Genomic DNA, 20,040 nt, shown 5'->3' on the forward strand with positions numbered 1-20,040 from the left:
AAATATTCCTTCATCAGAAATTAAAGTTGTGAGGTTGGTAGTGCAATGCCCTGTACTTAGGACTTCCAAAGAAAAACCTTAAAGCAATTACAACTTGCTCAGAATGCAAGGACGCTGACCCAATCAAGTAGGGTAGAACATATTACGCCAATTCTTAAAACTTTCCTCCGGCTTTCAGTTAGTTTTAGAATTGCTTTTAGGATTCTTTTGTTTGTTATAAATCAGTTAATGGCACTGATCCTAAATATATATTTCAGAATTATTAATTCTTTATGAGCCTACCAGAACCTTGAGAATATCTGGGACTGTTCTACTGACTCTCCCACATGTTTGCATGAAGCATGGAGAAGCCGCTTTCAGTTTTCAAGCTGCCTATCATCGGAATTTGTTACCTGTAAATGTCCCAAGTGTGGAGTGTAAAAGGCTTAGGATATAAGTACATGTTAAAGACAGTTGAATAAGATACTGTGACAAATATTTTAAAGATTAAATGAAAAGACATCACCATAATTATTTACCGGTATAGATTAGATTGGCTAAAACTACAACAGGGAAAATGCTAAACTCTGAATTTATGGCAGGCAGTTTATCTGAATTTATTCTCTTTGCCCAAGTCAAATGCCAAATAGTGTATATCAGTACACAGTAAATATTATGACCAAGTCATGAGTCATTATGTGATGATGAATGTGTGAAACACGACACGTGTGAAACATGACAAGTACATTTTTCATGTCTAATTCCGTGTCAGTGCATTGATTTTTCAATTGCCTGCATTTATATGAAATATATCACATATGTCAAAAATTAGTTTTTAATATAATTGCATTGAACAGTCCACTGTATGTTTCACAGTATTAAACTGGGGGCGTCTACTGAACATAAATTTCCAATCTGATGTGATGTGGGCCGATTAGCTAATTATAACCACTATATAAAACTGTGTTTGACCATTAGCTAATGGACCCTAGAAGCAAAGCACAGAATGTGTGTGTGTGTGTGTGTGTGTGTGTGTGTGTGTGTGTATCTCAGATGGTTGTATTCTATTTTCTCACTTCTGTCTAATGTATATACAGCCTACAACATGTAGAGGTTCACTGTGCTTCATCCACTTTTGAATGATTTTGGTTTGAAAGATTTGATTTAAATAAAATCCCTTTTGAATAGTCTCTGTGTAGCATTATGAAAAACAGAGATATTCTAACTGCAACTACACTGTTTAGCAGTACCTGTGATTGTGAACAGGACTGTCTATCACATTCTGGAGCAGCCAGTAAATTTATAGTAGCAAATGTTATCTGTGCCAAATTTAGAGGTGGTGGGCTGTGAGAACATTAGTCTTTTAGTAGCTTGCAAAAAACTGTTTTAGCTGAAATAAATGTGATGTGTCAGAGGTGCCTACTGAAACTACTGCAAAGCGAAACTGTAAAATAAACTAACCAACATGTTTGTTGAACTATAGTCTATATCTTCCTTGGAAGAATGTGTATTCATCCAGTAAATTAAACAACCTTAGGCAGATGATGCTACAGTCTACAGTCCCACCTGTAAGATACACAAAGATGTAGAATGATCTGGAAACATGCCAAACATCTCAAAGTCCCTCCCTGGAATTGTGCTAAATTTAACATACTGCAGAGTAGGACGTAAAAGTTATTTATAAAGCATTGTACTCTGACTTTCAAGGAGTACAAGGAAAAGTAGGACTGCCCCTGGAAAAGCCTGGGCTACAACTAGAAAAGTGTGTAGCACTATTTATTGACACCTATGAGCTGCAAAGAACAGATTGTAGTGATGTGCTGAGTTTTTTGATAGTTTACAGTTTAAGACAGTGGAAAATAAAAATCCTGAAATAAGCTTCACTCTTCCACATAAAGGGCTTATCCCTTTAGCCAAAAGGTCAGTGGCTCTCAATCCTGGTTCTCAGGGACTACTGCTCTTCCTGGTTTCCAACTATCCCACACTTTCTTCCCCAGCGCCAACTGCTGATTTTCAGTCAATCAGAAATTAGAAGATACTGTATTCTCCCTCTTCACCCCGATCTGTTATTTTCCAGCTTTGATTGAGTGAACATACCTGATCCACATAGTCAGCAATGGATAAGTAAGGGATAGTTGGAAAAGAAGCAGAGCAGGGGTCCTTAAGGTAGAAGATGAAGAGCCAATGGCATAGGTAACACAAGTTAACACGATTATCAGAAGCTTTAAATTTATTGGAAAGCAATTGTATTAATCACTTTGCTTGGCTTCACTGTGGGAAATCATCATCAGCTCAGTACAGTCAGATTTTCCCTGCGTCAGGCACTGAGCAACACGATTCAAATCAAAGTTTTAGTGTCTGCTCCCTCTCAGAAGCCACCTTGTCCACCAAAGGATCACATAGTGCTGAGATAACTCTTGGAACTCACATATGTGTCCTTGCTTAATTTTGTAGATGAAATACCTCATGGCGGTAGAAAAGAATGAGTCAACACATTACCTGTGCTGCTGTAAGAGCGACCAGAGTGTGATTAATGTGACAGAAATTTTCCCATAAACTTTATTACGACACAGCCAAATCTGCCGCAACTTCGCTGTTAACAAAAACTTTTTTCTGCAGCTTCTGCAACGGCATCTGCAAACAAGCTCTTTAAAGAAAAACATTTTTTTCCCCATGTGGGATCTTTTAACGAGCTCTCTGCTAATAAACGTTAGAAACTTCTCTCCTCCCACAGACATCTGTGCACATCTGTGTCTGAATGCCATCTCCACAGCTGTGAGAGTTCTCTCCACAGTTAGAAATGTTGACCTTTAGTTCTAAAAGTAGGACAAAAATATATATTTTTAGCAAGTTAGAAGTGCTGTCCTGCTGTTAGATGCTCAGCAAATATGAACACTTACATGTGATAACGTCATTAGATTTTTAAATAGTACATTAATAGTACAATATTTTAATATTATTTTTATATCTTTTTTATACTCTCACATTAGTAGCACATGTTTGCTTATGCTTCATTTTACTTTTAAGTAATGTTAAGTAAAAGAAACGATTAAAGGTTACTGCATACTCAGAAAACAAAAAACATGTGACTTCTACAGATCATTCTTTAACTTGTGTCACTCTTATATTTTGTAAGCTCTGACAGGCTGTCGTGCAGATGTTTTTAACTTTTTGACATCAGCGTAATTAGGTCGGACAGACGGCACCTGTTGGATGTTGCCTGCAGGGACTGTGGCCATCCCTGCTGTAGTTTATCATTATGGTTCAACAGGATACAGATACAACAGCATCCAGCAAAATAAGGAATCAGGGGAGTGTGTGCCTCTCCTCCCAGTGTTCGGATTCATATCGTGGATTGACACTGATGGTTCCATTCTCTGTTAGCTACAAATCGATGGACGTGAACAGCTTTTTTTAGCTGCCATTTGCTTTCTCCATCTCTTTTGCCCACACACTTGCACAGAGGACAGTACAAACTCTTTCCAGACAGTGTGACAGATGTTTCATTTCTCCACTTGATTGCTACACTGTTTCTGCCCTCCCTCTGCCTTCCTTTATTTTTCCAGTCTAAACACCATGTAGTGTCACATGCTGACTTCCTGTCTGTCCTGTTCTCCTGGCTGGGCCTCATTTCTGTTTCTCTAAGTCTCTCTCAGCTCTTTTATGTTTGCCTATAATCCAAATGACGAAGCATCCTAATATACGAAGTGTAAAGTTTCATTGTAAAATAGATTTTTGGATAATTGTGAGGAATCACTCGATTTATAATGCACTAATGGCTGTGCTCAGGTCTGCCTTTGTCGAAAATCACACACAGTGAGAGAAGAAACAGAAAACAGAATTCAGTTCCTCCCTTTTAATCAGTGTCCCTCATTGCTCTGAGCAGTGATAATGGGCATGTCAGGAGCCACACAAAATAGGAAAGGGCTAACAGGAGCTTAATGAAAGACCGAGAAGAATGTGACATAGTCCAGCTTAGGGCTCAAATTAGAGCTGGGTGGCTTCAGGATTCACACTTACTGTTTGAGGAAACTGAATATTTAGTCTATGAGGAAAGAAACAGAGAAGAGGATGGAGCTCAACTAATATCAAGCGCATCTGCACCTGTGCAGTCACTTTCAAGAAAAGGAGATGCAGTAGCCATTAACGACCATCACGTTTTAGAAGACGTGACTAAATGTGACACACATTTGCATGTCAGCAGCGATAAACACACGGACAGTCTTCCCTGCACTCATGCTTAAAGCAGCAGTTTCTAGCACAGCTTGGGGAGTCTCTAATGTTAATTAATGGGAGGCACCAGAGCATGCAATTCCTAATTAACCCCGGAGAACGATGCTGCAAAAGCTCACAAGTGGAAAAATGGGCCTAAAAAGAATGCAATTTACTTTTCAAGCACTTGTTTCCCTGCCACCAAGTCCATATGTTGCAAGCCACTTTGCAGCTCATTGGCAGCTGACAGCAGCAATGTGACTGATTTCCTTTCCCTTTGTGTCAGGGGAATAGAGATTAATGGGTGAAATCATTTAGTTAATTAGAAAGATGAAAGAAAATCAAGGTGAGTTGATGGCTTGATGAGAGCAGATCCACTGAACTGAGCTGCAGAGAGTGTCATCCAGTGAAGACAATAAGTCTGCAAGCACCTGACAGTCCGACTATGGCCGGACTTTGACATGAAATTACTGTATCCTTTACACTTATTGAGAGAGTGTGCATGCTATCTTAATCACGCACATCCATGAAATCCAAACAACAAGTGTCACAGTAGCCACACCCCATCCAACTGTGTCTTGAATAAGAACATTTTCATTGGTGGTCAAATCCCGAATCTTCACACTAAATGTCAAATTCCTGATTTGTAATAAAAGTTGTGGAAGATAAACAATTATTTAGCAGACACTGTCTCCCTGTGAGAGTAATAGATATATGGATTAAGCAAGGTAAGTGATGGCTCTGTCTCTGGTGCAGACATAAAACAGCATCACTTGTTGGGATGCAGCAGACATCATTTCCTTGCAGTGTGACTCTGACACCATCTCTGTGTGTCACTGCTGCTTTTTGATAGCAGTAGATCTACAACCATGTTCACTTGTTGATCCCTGGGAAAAAATGCCTTCTCATATTCATTTTAGTTATAGCAGCACTTAATAAACGAGCAAAAGCTGCTGTTGTCAAAGGGATTTTTGTTAAAAACATTTAAAATCTTACGGAAGTTTATAATAATTATACAAAAAAACATTTCTTGTATTTCTTCTTTATTGTACTGAGCTTGGAGTGTTTAACTTTAGTTTTGACTTTTTTCTATGATACATTGGAGTTTTTGAGGTCTGACAGTGCAGGCGCCACCACAAACAAAGCCAGATCTGAAGTCCGTATTATTCCATTTACTGTCATAAAAGGACATAGAAAAGCAGCAAATCCTCACAATCAAGTCGAATTTAGTTGATTATATTATAAGAAAACAGATATTCTCCACCATTTGAACGAGCATTAGCCAGCTTATGTCAGTAATTAGGCTCTAGCGAGGAAGTGTTTATCCTTATAGAGATGCATCTCTCACCCTCCATTACTGTATTTACGTACACTCCTGTTAATTATTATAAACTCAGCTTAGCTACACACATGGATGGATTACTGAACGGGCCTACTGGGCACAAGCCCAGGGGTCTAAGAGATTAGAGGCCCCTTGGGCAAGAGACTTTTTCGTTTTTTTTGTTTGAAAGACACAAAACAGCCACATAGATAAGAAAAATTAACAAAGGGAGAAAACAATCCAAAAGAGATAAATCAAAAATAACCAAAATAAGAAGCACAATGACCACAAACAATCTGTTCTGCATCTCTTTCACTCTGGCTGTCCTAAACATAATCCACTGTAGAAGAGGTGGACCCATTTCATCCATAATAATCCAGCTACAGGCATTTCACCTGTTAATGTTTGGAGAATCACACTGATAAAGAAGTGAGTACATCCTGAACTATTCTGTGGTTCTGTCAGAGAACAATATGATTATAGGTGTGCAAAAAAGAGTAAGACAGATACACAACTGTACAGAATTTTACACCCATAAGCAAAACAGTTCCAGATTCATTAAGACAGTCATTAGGTGCAGTAATGCATTAGGGTAGTTGTTCCACCTTCTTGCCAATCTCTCCCAGTTTGCATTTTAGTAGAGCTGCCAGTTTCATTTTCACATATGTGTGTATTTCTGGGGGTAATATTATGCATCCAAACAATCTGTCAGTGACAAGTCTGCTTTTTGCGTAATTAAAAAAAAAAAAAAAAAGATTTGATTGCAGTGAATAAAGTGAATGAAGAGGATTGAAAGGCAGTGCAGCTACCTGGCGATCCAGTGAAGTTGACGGGTAATTTGTGTGAGGTAAACAGTATTGACAGGTAGAGGCTCAATAGTGAATTTGCAGAGATAAGTGTAGGACTGAGCATTTATTGAGCTGAGCGATGATTTGTATGAGCTGGAAGGAATGTAGCTCATACAGACGAACACAAAGTCTGAACTTATATCCTAAAACATGATGCTTAATTATGGTTCTCGACATCCTGTTTGGCATATACATTTATTGTTATATTAAAAAAAATACATCTTATGTTTGTTAAACTAGTTAATCAAACATCTCCTTATTGAGGATTTGTATAATTGATATCATACACTCACTGGCCACTTTATTAGGCACACCTGCACAATCTAATGCGATCCAATACAGCGGCCCTGCCATGAATTGTAATTTTACAAATGTTATGAATTCTCAATTTTTACTTGAAATTAAAGTTTTGCCCCCCCCCCTCATTCTTTTTAAATAGGGTGGCCAAAACTGGATGGTCACAGTTAAGCACTGGATGGTCCTTTACAGAGCAGATGGGCAGTGACCAGAGGCAAGTACAAACTTTTTTTTAAAGCAAAAAAGTGAAAGATTCTACAACTCATTCACCTGACTTGAAAGCAAATTAGCTGAATTTCACTTGCTGAGGCAAAACCAAACCCTTCCAAAAACAGGCAGGGACTGACGGCAGGTGCATTAAAGGCCTGGCACAGCAGCACCAGGGAAGAAGCAGCATCTGGTGAAGTCTGTCGGCTCCAGACTTCAGGCAGTCGCTGACTGCAAAGGCCTTGCAATAAGTAATAAAACCGACATTTTCATGTATCGGGATTTTCGATTTTCCAAATATTTTGAGCGACTAAAGCTGGAGGTCTACGTAAATAATAAAAATACACTTTTCAAAAAATACATTGCAAAATACACAATTTATTTAAGATTTCTAAGCAAACCATTAAATCAAACCTGACAGTCTACTCTGTAAGTACTCTTTTAGTACTACGTTAGTAATATTTTATTTGTGTACAAAACCAACATAATGAAAATGATCCCACCATGTAAATATGTATATACTTAATGAGTTCTCTCGTTGTTGGGCTTCGGTTGGGGTAATGTCGCGCAGTTTCACAACAACAACAATGTTACTCCTCTTCAACGACTTGTCTAATGAGTATACTGAAGTGTTTCTGGCTTTGAGAGCTTAAGTGAGCCAACTGGTGTGTTAATTTGTGAACCAATGTGGACACAGTATGACGCCCTGCTCTCTGCAGATTGTCGGTGACAGGCTCAGGCAGTGCCCGGCCTGTTGGAGGAGCCGGCGACATACCGAATCACGTGTGATGGCAGCTGAATGTGACTTTCTCTGTCACATGGATCAGTGTGAAAAGCAAGCACACACTTGCTCTCTCACACACACACACACGCCAGCTGGGCAAGACTATGCATGTCGTTTTTTGCACATGTGCCCGCCATTAACCAGATGCCTCACTATAATTACTGTACAAGATCTCTATCAATAGCAACCTCACATCACATTGAAAAAGGATTTAAGTGTAGTACCGCGTAATTGTCAGACAATACTCAATCTAATTTATGCATTTAATGTTTATTAGAATAATAGTAAACATGCTAATTTGTGTGAAACTATGTAAATTACATTACAGAATAATAATCACAGAATAATAGCTCTGCCGTACTAATAGTTTATATATAATATTAACCAGGGTGCTCATGATGCACAAGCCAACAAACAGATGCCAGTTCACCAGTCTGAACTACACGTAACTGGGGGATTGTCATCAGTGTGTTCCACATGAGATGGGCGCATTTCAAAGAAACAAAGTACTGTGAAAAAGTGCCTCCATTACCAGTGAGACGGAGGTGTACCTGATGAATCACAGTGCTTTTAGCAGCTAATTTGATCTGTAACGATGCACTCAGTTTGATGTCAGACCGCAGCGATGCATCCATCTGTAACTTTGTATCAGCACTCTTTTAATTGAGATATGAATTAAAGTCATCGTTGGACGTTTACAGTAGTTTGCATTGTACTTTTGTCACTTTTACGACAGTGGGTTGATTCATGTGGTGCAAAGAAACAGAAAAATCTATTGAATCTATTTTCTTTCTTTTAGTTTTTAATACTTTTTAGTTTCTGAATACAAACATGAGCAGACTATTTACACACAAAACAAAGAAATATCGACCGTATGTGTTTCAGCAACTAGAAGTTCTCAGACTCCATATTTTCTAGTAACTTTTAACTGTCTGTAAGAGACGTGATATTAAATTGTGGTGTGCAAATGACATTTAAAAGCATGTTGAAGGTTTGTAGGTTGGTAGGTTGATAAGAGTTTTATTATAGTGGAGGGAAAGTCTGTCTGCAGCAGTTTGACAAACATTGATTACTACAGTATGATACTCATAATGAAGAAGAAGATGATGATGAAGGAGAAGAAGGACAGGAAGAAGAAGACACACGTGGATACTTAGCTCTTTGCGCTGCTCACTGCTCAAGGAGTTTGACCCGCCAGACCACGTGTATGATCACCACCCAGGAAACGTTGTTGAAAACACTGAACAACATTTGGTACCACATGGCTGTCAACATCAGACCAAACCAACAGGACTCTGTCTACTCACTGATGTAGCCGTCCCAGATGAGGGACATTTGTGTCATCCATTCAAGACCTTAAGATTCTGAGGGAGAATCACAGCACTAAGCTTTGTTTGGAAAACTCTTCAAAAATCCTTTATGAACTCCTGTAAAAGGCAAATACACAAGTGCACAAGCTTGTTCTCCTCAGAATAACTCACATTCTTTGCAAACAAATCTGCAACAGTTTAGTGGGAAAGAGACATAACTTAAAAAAAAAAAAGCAATCTCAGTCTGGTTGTTTTGTCCATACCAGCCTCAAAAGACAACCTAGATTAACTGAAAAACCCACTGGAGGATGTTGAAACAGATCAGGAACAGACTGCGTGTGAATGCATAGTGCTCTGTTCTTACAGAGACTCAGCAGCAGTTTTAAGGTTTTAATTTGCCTTTTTACAGTAATATCTTGCTGTAAATATGAGTAAAAAACAGCCTAAAACATTTGCAATACAAACAAAAAAAAACACCAGTAACACTGTATATTTACAAATGATATAATAGAGTGTTAAATATAATTAGTTACAATATTTAGAAAATAAACTACAATCCTATTAGATTATTGCACCACATGATTTGCCCATTCAGATTATCTCTAATATAGACTGAGATGAAAGACTTTCAACCCAAAGCCTCAAAAGCCTGTCTTAGTGAAAAAAAATCTAATCTTTTTCCCCCCGAATCCTTGCGATTCTTCTGTCTGTTATCTTCTCCAATTTGTCTGGGGTCTACTTTGCCCCATCCATCCACAAGCCACCCTATAAAACTGACTTTTTTGACTGCCTCGGCGCATAACAACACTGCTTTCTCTGTCTCGCCTGAGGTCAGCTCAGGGAATGAGATGGCGTTGCGAAGATAGTGGAAAAATGTCACCCGGGAGTGAAATATTGATGGACAGAAAGGCCTTGGCTCTTTCCCTTGCCCTCAGGCATCGAGTCAAAGTTGCGCAGTCAATGGGCAACAAGGAGGAAATCCAGAACAAACAGAGTAATGTGCAGGAAGGGAGACGCAGGCTGAGCAATGCAGAAAATTCACAATTTTGTCCTTCTTTTCCCTCTGAGGTATCGTTATCTTCTCCTTCCCTCCAAGCAAATCATAATCAGATTCACTTGCCTTTGACTCGATGCGGGTTATTTTCAGCCGGGGCTTTCCAGGTTTAACATATGATCCCCTTCTGGCAAATAGAGAATCAATACAATGCAAATAAGTAGAGGGAAAATAAATCCCAACATCCGAATTTGCATAACTAGATGCGAAGTAGAAGCTGGGGTTGAAACATGCCAGCCTTGTTTAAAACTGAACTGTCAGCTGGCTGTTTCAGTGAGCCTCAATTACAAAGAAGGAGAGACAGCAGAAAGAGATGTCATCCCTCTGCTGCTGAACCAAAGCAGCGCTGTTGTTTGCTTTCTGCAAAACACACCCACAACTCATCCGGGTGTCACTGATGTCAAGGAAGAGTCAAGGTGTGTAAATGCGTGTGGTGTAAATAGATGTATAGCAGCAGGAAATAAGGGACAGGTAATGGAGGCACTTTATCACGCTGTCAATCAAGCCATTGTAAAGTTCAGCAGTAATAATCACTATGACACATTTGCATTGTTTTTGCCATTCAGTGGAAAATGACAGACATATCTGTGTTAGTAGCAAGTCCACATTATGCTTTTTCTAGATCGTAGAAGCAGAAAACCTTCACAAGGTCAAATATCACTGTAAAAAAATGTATCTAGCAGCTCTACATATATTCTATCAAAGTCAATAGTTGAAGAAATTCAGTGCAAAACTCACCATTGACCCATTTGGCTTCCGGGTCATGCACCTTGAACTCAGGTTTGAATAAATCCTCCACGGTCAGCTTGGTGTCGGTCCCAGCTTGATTGTCAGCTGCAAAGACAAACCAAAAAATTATTACACTGTATTGTATTTAATGTATTGCTGCGGTGGCCCTGAGAGCTCACGGCACTGCAAATGGAGAAACCATATGCAAATAGAAAAAACCACTTCATCAATTTAAAAACACAGATGCAGCATTAAACAAAAGCACTGCAAAAAGCCACAAAAATAATGCAAATGTCTCTGATAACAACTAAAAAGACGTAATACAAAAAATCTAAATGTTCGTCACTTTTGGGCGGCTCCTGAAAACATTGTTATGACAGTTGTCTACAATGGGACAATGACATAACTGGGACACGCTATAGTTTCTAAAGCACATATTTACCACAGCGGACTCTTCCTCGGTGGGTTGAAAAATGAGCTGGTAACACGTAAGCTTTCTGATTTTGGTTGTGTTGTGGCTTTTTTTTTCTTAAAGCTGCACCTCTGCTGTAAAATTGATGAAGTTGCTTGTTTTTTGTCTATTTGCAGTGCTGCACCATCGAATATTCTCTACAATTATTAACTCTCAACCTATCACCACTAGCATTTCTGGGGTACAACTAGATAATATTTGAGAGTTAAAGGGCTGGAAACAAGGACTAAAGCCTGTGTGCAGGTAATACAGGTGTAGGACAAACATTTAGTACATTGTACTGTGAAATATTTACAAAATCATCCAAGATGATAGACACGAGTTTCATGCATGTAACTACTGCAAATGTTACTGCTGATCTTAGCTTATCAAAGATAAACACTCGAAACATTCGAAATGTTGGGGTCACTTTGAAATGTCCTTCACATGTCCAGCTGTGCAATGTAATAAGCCTTTTTAAAAGAAACACTAACATTAGAAAAAAAAAAAATTCCAGTGTAACTAAGGAAAAATGGACCTAATGATGGACCTGTGTCGATATAACATAAAAAAAACAGCCATTTTTAGTTATGATGATCATTTTTAACATTTCTACACAGTATTTTTTTATTAATTTCATGTTATAAATTCTGCCTTCTCCCAAACAGGAATATTTCTAGTTAACCCCGAACATTTGAGTGGCAGTGTATCTTGTTTGCAGGTAAATAACAGGTCATTGCAGTACAAAGAGCCAAAGACATAACATTCCGCAGCCTTTGTGCAGTTTATTAATTTTTTTACCTTTGGAAAGGTTTTATCCATTAATCATTTTTTTAATCAAACAATTTTTGGTCATTATTCATTATTATAACTTTAAGGTTTAGATATTAGGTGGACTTCTGCTCAAATAACAAACACAATAGCAACACGACAGCCATGTTTCTATGAACAAATGGGCAGCTGGGTGTTTACAGCTGTGTGACAGACAGATGTAGAGTGTTATTTTAAACCAGATGCACATAAAGCTACGCAACACACACACACACACACACACAAACATCTTTGTGAATATAAAAAACACACATGGAACAATATTTTTTGGACAATGGCATTTCATATGTTCATTAACATGATCATTACTGGACTAGAAAATCTTCAAGCTGTTCCGACATTGTCCGTGGAAATGTTTCATTTTTAATTATGAAATGTTATGCCTTTAGCAGACAGAAAAAATGTGCCAATTGTGAGCTCCTTCTGAATAGGACAGCTGCTGATTGTGAACGGAATAGGAGGGCCAAGTCATTTTGAATGTCAGCCATATTGGCCTTCCTTGATAACTCCACACAGCATGTTTGTTTATGGAGGCAATAAAAGTCTAACCAACCGAGGAATACACCAGGGAAGAGTGTGGCTGCACGGGCAGCGGATTGTAATGGTTTTACATCTGAGTAACACAGTATGTGTGTTTTCATAATTTAAGGAGCAGGTATACTGTCTACAGTAGTATTAACATAACCTAAGAATAATATGAGCCTACAGAAATAAACTATTGTTTAATATAGACACATATGATCAGTGTCACAGGAACCAAAACCTTTTAAGCGGTGCGAGATCTCGGATGTACTCCCACTGTAGGAGACACACAGAACAGTTTTAAGCTAAACTAATCTTTAGTATTTAGTGTTTTCAATCGATCCTTTTTAAATTTATTACGGCTTATAGAGTATTGCTTGTTTACACATACAAGAGACCGTGTGACATTAGAGTCCATTTAAAATTGAATTTACAAATGTTTTAGCCAAATCACTTACAAATGTAAGATATTTATATTAAACATTATTATTAATCATCTATCATTATAATTCACATTAAAGATTTTTTTTAAAACACGAATTCAAAAACATCCAGCCCTACATTTTATTTATATTGAATGTTATAAATTTTTGAATATTAACACAAACCAGATCCTTCCTCCTTCCCTATTTAACATGGTGATATGATCCATCTCTGTCATCACAACAGATTTTTTACACAGCAGAACCACCACCACAACCACGTACAAACCATAATATTGGTCATAACTAACAGCGGCTTAAGCCATAAACATTGTGGGCTTGTTAGTAGCGTCCATGCCATGTACACTACTTTTTAGCTAAATGAAACTGCAGAGCTGGGTGAAGACCCTCTGCCTCATCGCCAGTATGAGTGACTTTTTCACTTTACACATTTTACTATGTTGCTTTAGAAAGTATTGAAAATAATTTGAGGAATTGAACTCAGTCTTCAGTCTTTGATGGATCAGATAAAGTGCGGCAATAACTGCAATGTGAGCATGTAAAACAAGACTTGGGGGTCCATGGTAAATGGTCTGCACTTATATAGCGCTTTTCTACCTATTGGCACTCAAAAGCACTTTACACTGCTTCTTATTCACCCATTCACTCTCACAATCACACACACATTCATACACCAATGGGGGAGCTGCTATGCAGCTGGCCAACACTCACCAGGAGCAACTAAGTTGGGGTTCAGTGTCTTGCTCAAGGACACTATGACATGTGACCGGAGGAGGTGGGGATTGAACCAACAACTGTGAGATTGGTGGACAACCGCTCTACCTTCCTGCGCCACAGTCATGGTAGAGTACAATACAATCACATCTATGTGTTACCTGGTGTGAGGAGGATGACAGACATGGTGATGAGGGAGCAGACCACCAGGATGACCAGCAGTGCAATGGCAATTCCTTTCCAGTTCCGTTGTGGAGGACTCACCCCACCCAGGTCCTGCAGAGAGCAAGAGAGAAAAAAGGAGGTCAGAGTGGAAAAGAGAAAAAAATAGAAGTCTTTTTTCCTTTTTTGCATCATACAGTGTCTCCCCAGCTGATAGAGGCTTGACTAGATGTAACCGCGTTTACGTTGCTTTGGTTTTTCAGATGTGACAATGCACAAACCTGATCACCCTTCCTAAGACAAGACACCAAATGTAACATGGAACCAATAGTTCTTCCTTCAGAGGTTAAATTGAAGGTGCACAAATAGTTGCTGTTAGTACAATGGGTCAGAGTGAGGCTTTATCTCTTCAAGCATGTGCACGTTGAAAGCCACCAATGAAACTCAGTGTCTCTTTTTCTTTCAGTACTTAAAAGCTGGAACGTCTTAATCATCATCCTTCAAATTACACCTTCTGACCTACGAAAAACACATTCTTCCTGTTTCTGCTGCTGATGGCTGCATTGCGAATCTCAAACAGGGATAATTCCACGGGCAGTTGCATTTGAGGGCTCCCCTAATCAAACTGGCCGCAGTCAAAGGCTTGGTTTGAGCCATCTGAGTGAAGATGTGTGTGATATCATCTAGAGTGAAATAGCTATCCTGGAGAGTCTGAGAAGCCTTTGCCTTCAACGCCGTCCCTGAGTCCTGGTATTAGAGGGTTCTTCCACCACATCTGCTGCTCCTGATAAGGTGAATGAAGTCCCCCACGTATACATTTCTCCTCACTGCAGCTTCCCCTGACTTTAATTACCCACATAACCCTGCAGGTGAAATGCAGTGATTACTGGCCACCAACCCACTATTACAACCTGATTGGCTGGAGGGGAGGGGAAACAAAATTGTTGCCAATTAGCGCTATGGTTCTGGTTTTACTAAGAAACTTTATTCACACCTTTCTCTGCATCCATTTTCTAGGTTCTTGACATAGTTGTAAAGCAGTGCAGCTCACCTTTTTTAATAAGAGTCATGACTAGAAATGACACACATATTGGCTAATGAGGGACTTATGACTGAAGTATCTCCAGCTATTTCACATGTTCCACAAAGTAGCAGGAAAAGCAGCTACAACACACATACATACATACAAATCGTATTGATTTTTCTTATTTTTAATAAAACAAGAAATTGCACAACAATGAGCGTAGTGAATCATATTACATGGATGCACATTTATATTATTCACAGCCTCTGTTGGACTCATGAGACCGATTTATCATCGGGACTTGAGCCCCTGCTTTTTTCATTAATACCACAAAAGGCTGATGTGTCCTTGAAAACTGACGGCAAGTCTGAATTGCACTTGTGCCTCTCTGCATGGGAACCCCAGCCCTCCCTTTCTGCACTTCCCCCATCTCATTTTCTCCCCCAACTATTTAGCCACTTCTGAACCATCATCCTCAATTTAATAACTCAATTATGAGCAATGACAGAACTACTAAGGGAATTTTCAACTACTGACTCTGTCCATTACCATTATTGCAGAAGTATAGAAAGGGCACTGATAAATGGTTAGTCTGCTAAAAGGAACGAGACAGCAACTGGGTTTTACCATGCTCATTAGACCTTCTTCAGAGGAAATACATTCTCAATAAATCTATGCAGACTGGAGCAAAGACTGGGGTCTTAAGCTGCTGTCACACATGCACCGCAACCCTGAACTTCTCTAGGCATTACCTGGAGGAGCCGAACGTGACAACACAAATGTCAGAGTCAGACAGCCCACACAAGACAATGTATCCTGTGAGCCCCCCACTACAAAATCTGGGAAATGTTTGAGTGAGCTTGTGTGTTGATGGAGCAGCAGATTGTGAGTTAAAACACAAAATGGAATGCTGACATTGTTTCTAGCAGGTGAGTGGCACAGCTTTTTTTCTTTCGCGTTGTAAACACCACTGAGCATTTTGTGTGTTGTGTGTTTCTTCCTGCATGCTCTGACCAGGAGCCACCCCTCACTGAAAACAAGCGGAGCATCCCCCCATGTGACACACACACAATCGCCCTCTATGCATTACAACGGTGAAACACTGTGACACTGCCCGGGTTCATATGTAAAAATGGCTTTATATGCTTTTTCGGAGTAATGCAGTGGGTGGGAGCGCTGCCACACCACAGCTACAAGGTTGCGGATTCGCATCCTTCCAACTGACCATGGCCTTTCTGTGTGGAGTTAGCATGTTCTCCCTTTGTTTGGGTGGGTTTCCTCCCAAACAAAGGCTCCAAAGACTCTAAATTGCCTGAAGGTGTAAATGTGAATCGTTGCCTGTCTGTGTATGTCTCTCTGTGTTGGCGCTGATATAGACTCGAGACCTGTCCAGGGTGTACCCCGCCTCTATGACAGCTGGAATAGGTTCCAGCCCTCCCACTAACCTCCACAGGATAAGGGGTTACAGATAATAAATAGATGGATGGGCAGTGGCTGGGCATCTCTGGGTCAGACCAGAAGTGGTTCTCTTCAGGTTGTGATGGTGATGATTATGTCCTGTATGGATTAATATAGTTCACTCCTTACCCACAAGTCTTCAAAGAAAGAATTTGTAACACCAATAATTACCTTTACACTATTCAAATTCAAAATCCAATACAAAATTGATTTATATTTGTGTGCTGTTGTTTTTGTATTCCTCTTATTTTTTTTTTATTGTAAAGACCTTTGTCACATCTGATCTAGAAAGGTGCCATACAAATATATTTACAAATAGCTTTTTCCATAATGGAGCAAAAAAGCTAAATCATCACAAAAGTACGAAAGTCAAATGCAATTGTGTACATTAAAAAGCAAATATTCAAAAATAATTTGAAACTTAATTTAAATGCAAATAATACGAAAATATTTACTGATGCCAACTTAATATAGTTGGAACAGGGGAAATCAATACAAGAAAAGTTGTGTTGTCCTAAAAAGACAAATAATTCAATTTAACAGATAATGAGGTAATAATTGGCTGAGTCTTTCAAAGGTAAGGATGAAGCAAAAAAAAAACAAAAAAGCCGGTTCATCGCCTTGAGAATAACTCTTCTCACCATAAAATCGAAAATAATTTGGGGATTTCATCTGCTATGGTTCATACCTGTTATTAAAGCATTCAGAAAATCTAGATACATTTCTGCACGCATGGGACAATGCTTAAAACCTAAAATGTTTGGGCCTTCAGGCAACACTGTCATAAACAGAGTTTCTATAGTAGAAACCATTGCATCAGCTCAGGAACATCTCTAAAACTCATTGTCTGTTTAAACTAAACCATGCAAAGAAACAACGGCATAGAAACACAGCACGGTCGGCCATATTTGACCACATCCAACACAAACATCTCAAGAGTCACTAATTACGACTTTTGTATTTATCCCCTCGACTAGCTTACTAGTTATTTTGCTCAGAATTACTCAGTTTGTCATGCGTTTTCACATCTTTATTTACTTCACACAAAAGATGCAACTGTCTGCTACAAAGAGACACACAGGGTTATTAAGAACACTTCTGACAGGCTTGGTAGAAAGAAGAAGGAAGCCTGTGTCTGAAAGCAAAAGTCTGTAGGACAAAGGCCTGTTTTTGTGAAAGTACGTCTTTATCTGCCCATCATCCTCTAGTCTGACAACTTTTCTTTACCAGTTCCATGTTTTGCCTTTTATGTACTGTACAGTATGTCTGCAGTGTCATCTTATCACTGTCTGTATAATGTATTATTAGTGATCCCTGGTAATGACTGTACGCCCAACTGAAGCCACTTTATTAGGTACACCTGTTTAACTGCTTGTTAACACAAATATCAAATCAGCCAAACACATGGCGGCAACTCAATGCATTTAGTCGCTCAGACATGTCACAAGACGATAAACGCAGGCTAAAAAGAAACATACTTAAATAGAAAAACAAGTTTTTTATTTAGACTGAGGTGAAGTAAGACTTCCAGCTATTCACTACCTTCATCCCAGTGTTTCCACTGTCAAGTCTACCAGCACCTGCATAGGCCTCATCCTACCAATACGATGGTTAACAGCAGCTTCCTTCTTATTGTAAAAGTTGTTATGGTTGCCAGAAAAGCTGTCAGTATGCTTTTACTGCTAAGGAGATAGTAATATCAGAGTCTAGATTAAACCAACTATAGAGTCCTTCATCTAGGGAATCCATCTTAGAGACACACAATCTATTTTTTTTTACCTCAACAAAGAGAGGCTACAAACAAATAAAAGAAACCCTTATAAAGTGTATAATTACAACAAGGAAACGTTTAGTTTAAATGCAGATGATGTACTTTATTTAGCAAATGCTAACAGCAAAACCACATTGGCCACCTAGTCAAGCCGGTATTGGATGTCCTTTTGATGGTGTTCAAGCTGACACAGTGTCACCATGCAATTGAAATTCAATATTATACAACCTCCATCAGTCTATAATTAATCAACATTTTCTCACTGTCCAAATAAGCGCTGTTGCATGTGATCATTGTCAGTTACCAGGTAGACTTTGTGGAGTCATGTGGCAGAATCAGCTCAAGGCCTGCACTTGAGGTCTATGTAATGTGTCCTAGTTAACTTGAGGTCATGACACCCCAGTCTGATGAAAAGCTCAACCTTCTATCATTTTCTTTTAATTCAGCAATTTCTGTATCTGTATCCATCTATCTGTATACATGTGTATCCACTCAGTCTTTTGTTGTTTTAAAATACCTTAAGAATTCTTTACATAGGAGATTCATTTTGATTTTAAATATTCATTACACGTCATCATTTACATACCTCTTAATGATTAACCTTACTCATTCACATTTATTTTCAATCATTATCTTAAAATCACCTTTCTATACAGCCTCCATCTCCTCTTACTGTTGCTCAACTTCAGCCTTTTTCCTCACTTCTTCCTTTGTTGGTTTCATCCCTCAAATTGGAGACATGCAACAGGTGTAATCTTTTACCAGTTCTGGTTCTTTGGTTGTAGACTGGGCCCGTTTAGGCTTTCTGCTCTTCTGCTCAGGAGGACTTCACACACATCGTCTCCTCCTCTAAGACCTAAAAGCCCTGAAAGGCCTGAATGGTCCATCCCTTTATGACCATAGTCATATAATGAGTATCCATAATGGCGACTTCCAGCAGCACAATCCACAATGTCACAAAGCTAAAATCATCTTAAACTGTTTTATGGAATAGGACAATATGTTCGCTGCATTCCAGTCATCTCCACTGTCACAGGTCTCAGCCCAACAAAGCACTTTTGAGACGCGATGGAACGGGAGATTTGCATCATGGATGTCCAGCTGACAAATTTATGCCACAAAAAATTAATGCAGTTTTGAAACAAATGAGCAAGATGTATCTAATAAAGTGGTCGATAATAGTATTTATCAACTAAAAAACTTAATGAGTTGTTCTACTTCAGATTGAAGAAATACAACAATTGCGGATATTTGCAGCAAACATAGTAAATATGTTTTAATGAGCAGTTCCAACTCAATGAAACCAACTTTTGTGTCAACTCCCAAAACCTTAACTTGAAGCAAGATGTTTTCTTGCTAACAAGCAGTAATGTGCAACTGAGACAATCGTGGAGACGTTTTAAGGTGCGTTTACTTACTTACTTTACCCCCCACCCCGATTGTTTCCAGTCTTTGTGCAACAGCCAGAATCACAATCTGTGAACACACAATTCTGTGATTCTTTGAGAGCAAACAAAAAATCCAAAATCCAATACGTGATATACACACCTCCGTGTGAGACAGCAAAAAAGCACATTATTTAAAGTACTTCTTTATTACTTTTATTACGTCCAGTTATGTAACAATAATAACTTCTAGGGAAAGAAAAATAAATGAAGAGCATTTTTTGCATTTTGGCAGAGTATTATTATACATTAATTGGTCATGTCTGAAGGCCAGATTGGCTAAATGTACTCTTATGAATAATCCACAACGAAGCCACTTTTGAAGCATGTCGGACATCCATCACTTGTCTGTTTTATGGAATCGATACACCTTCATTTCTAAAACTGAAACAATAAATTCAGATAGACGTGTGTGTGTGTGTGTGTGCACTTTTATTTTTCCCCTCTGGTGGAGTGAAATGTAATCTCCACAGGCAGC

At 38.9% G+C, this 20,040-nt stretch overlaps 1 protein-coding gene across 2 annotated transcripts in view; it reads right to left on the reverse strand.

The window, feature by feature from the left end:
- LOC137133263 (inactive dipeptidyl peptidase 10-like) overlaps positions 1–20,040 on the reverse strand; it is a 215,822-nt gene that overhangs the window by 80,425 nt on the left and 115,357 nt on the right. For both annotated transcript variants that reach the window (XM_067516710.1, XM_067516711.1), the window contains exons 2-3: positions 13,864–13,978; positions 10,751–10,846 (exon numbers count right to left, since the gene is read on the reverse strand). In XM_067516710.1, coding sequence (XP_067372811.1) covers positions 10,751–10,846; positions 13,864–13,978 — 211 coding nt within the window. The remainder of the gene's footprint in view (positions 1–10,750; positions 10,847–13,863; positions 13,979–20,040) is intronic.

Source organism: Channa argus, chromosome 9 (genome assembly GCF_033026475.1).
Source record: "Channa argus isolate prfri chromosome 9, Channa argus male v1.0, whole genome shotgun sequence".
Classification (NCBI taxonomy): domain Eukaryota; kingdom Metazoa; phylum Chordata; class Actinopteri; order Anabantiformes; family Channidae; genus Channa; species Channa argus.